The sequence below is a fragment of the Frankliniella occidentalis genome, unplaced genomic scaffold, assembly GCF_000697945.3.
Source record: "Frankliniella occidentalis isolate FOCC.00 unplaced genomic scaffold, Focc_3.1 Scaffold204, whole genome shotgun sequence".
NCBI classification, from domain to species: Eukaryota; Metazoa; Arthropoda; class Insecta; order Thysanoptera; family Thripidae; genus Frankliniella; species Frankliniella occidentalis.
The window spans coordinates 498,644-500,505 of record NW_026267330.1 but is presented as its reverse complement, the minus strand read 5'-3'; the positions used below and the strand labels follow the sequence as shown (position 1 = coordinate 500,505).

The following is a 1,862-nucleotide window of genomic DNA, read 5'->3' as shown; positions in this document are numbered from 1 at the left end:
CCGTCCGCCCCCCCCCTCTACCCTCCCCCTCCTGCTCCGCACCACACCTCGCCCGACAGCTGACGGCCGGCCGCGACCGACCGCGCAGCGCGCAGAGAGCAAATGAGACGCCTGACGAAATAAAATGAAAAATAAAATATGCAAGGGAGCTTAAGAAAGACTTTCTCTCGTGTTTTCCGGGTGTAAAAAATTCATGGCTTAATTGGGCACGCTTCTTCCTCGCGGGGTGGGTTGTGGAAGGGGGATGAGGGTGGGGGTAGCGGCTTAGCTAGTCCCTGCCCTGCCGCGTCGTCGGTGACCCTCATTTTAAGGATGCGAAAACTTGACGCAAATCCTAACGCCGGCGTGGTAAAAGGCGTCGGTCTCAGACGGCGGCAATCGAGAAGCAGCCCAGCAGCTGTTCCCAGGTGCCGAAGTTGTGCCGTCTCAGTCGTAAGAATTCGCGTCCGAATAAATTAAAATAAAACTGCAGAGGAAATATGCCTTGAAAGGCATCATAAATAAGTAATACAAAGGAAAACCAAGGTAAATATGCAGAAGAAATACAATTTATTTACCGGAGAGAACAAAAGATTGCTTTCAGAATACTGCAAATGGTATAGTAACGTTTTTTTAAATACAGATTTAAAATTGTTGTCGCCGTGAAACAAATGAACCTAATAGACACACATCGGTCGTACGTAAATATACAAAAACAAATAACACCTCGAACGTCACGGACACGGACCTAAACCCGCCCCCTCAGTCGGTGAGGCATGAGCCGTTTTGGCTTTCGGCGCAACAGGTTATTCAAAATGCACTTGAGAGATATTGGTCAATAAGGTGGCCCCGGGTGGTATGGAGTCATCAGCGGCTCGCCGGCCCCCAGCAGCGTGGCGTCCAGGCGAGTCTGCCACACCATCACCGCCTCCTGGGCCTCGAGGAGGGCCCCCTTGGCCAGGCGCCGGGCGTCGTCGACAGAGATCAGGGTGTGGCCCCTGCCGGTGCACGCGGCGGCAGGCACCCAGCAGTCGGAGCACCACGACCACCTGCAAGAGCGATAGGGGACCGCTGAGAGGCTGGGGTTTCCTCTTGAGCACGCTGCTCTTGCACCAGACAAAGGGACACAGCTTACCGATCACTGGCACCGGCCCGCGCTCCCTTCTGCCGTGGCTGGTAGTCGCCGCTGCCGTCCGATGACGCCGCAGGTCGCTTCTTGGCTCGGGGCATCGTGTGGTAGAAACAAGGCACCTGAAAAAAATTAAAAAATTAAGAAACTCAGAATTTTGTTGTTGAGATAGTGTGTTCCGTTTTATGCATGTCATTGTACAAATTAAAAAAAAAAACAAACACAGACACATTATAAAAACATTTGAGTCTTTCTGTATCAAGGGAAAGGTGAGTTGACAGCATGGTGCCCACCAGAAGAAAAAATTGAGGGCAGATAGAAGCCGTAAGATGAAAAACTTTCTGAGCCAAAATCTTAGCCCCCTAGCTTTTCATGAGGGAAGGGTTGGTCCCAGGGGCTTACCAATATGCACAGTCCATCAGTAGAGAGTTGAGATCACAGGGGATTGGCTGCCAACACAAACCTGATGGCAAGTTCAGCATAGCGCCTGGTTGGTAGGCAACATCTCGCCTGCAATGTACGCGTGTATTGCGGGCTGGCCTACCCCGAGTCTTGCAGGCGGTCGAGCTGCCGTAAATTGCAATTTGCAGAATACAAATCTGACATAAGGAAAATAAAAACCGGCCGTACTTTCTGGGCGATCCCTCGTCTGAAACCTATATGTATTTTCCTCTCGATTTTGCCTCTATGACGAAGATGAACCACACCTGGCATGGCCCCCTTGTGTGGTGTTTGGCCCCTCCGCCCGCCACAT

At 51.7% G+C, this 1,862-nt stretch overlaps 2 protein-coding genes across 2 annotated transcripts in view; one reads left to right on the top strand and one right to left on the bottom strand.

Annotated features, from left to right (window-relative positions):
* Positions 1 to 1,862, top strand: part of LOC113210234 (uncharacterized) — a 50,133-nt gene that overhangs the window by 18,292 nt on the left and 29,979 nt on the right. The window lies entirely within an intron of this gene.
* The window catches only part of LOC113210233 (uncharacterized), a 2,181-nt gene continuing 849 nt past the window's right edge, over positions 531 to 1,862 (bottom strand). The window contains exons 2-3 of the mRNA XM_052272442.1: positions 1,115 to 1,230; positions 531 to 1,028 (exon numbers count right to left, since the gene is read on the bottom strand). Coding sequence (XP_052128402.1) covers positions 815 to 1,028; positions 1,115 to 1,209 — 309 coding nt within the window. The 5' untranslated portion in view covers positions 1,210 to 1,230 and the 3' untranslated portion in view covers positions 531 to 814. The remainder of the gene's footprint in view (positions 1,029 to 1,114; positions 1,231 to 1,862) is intronic.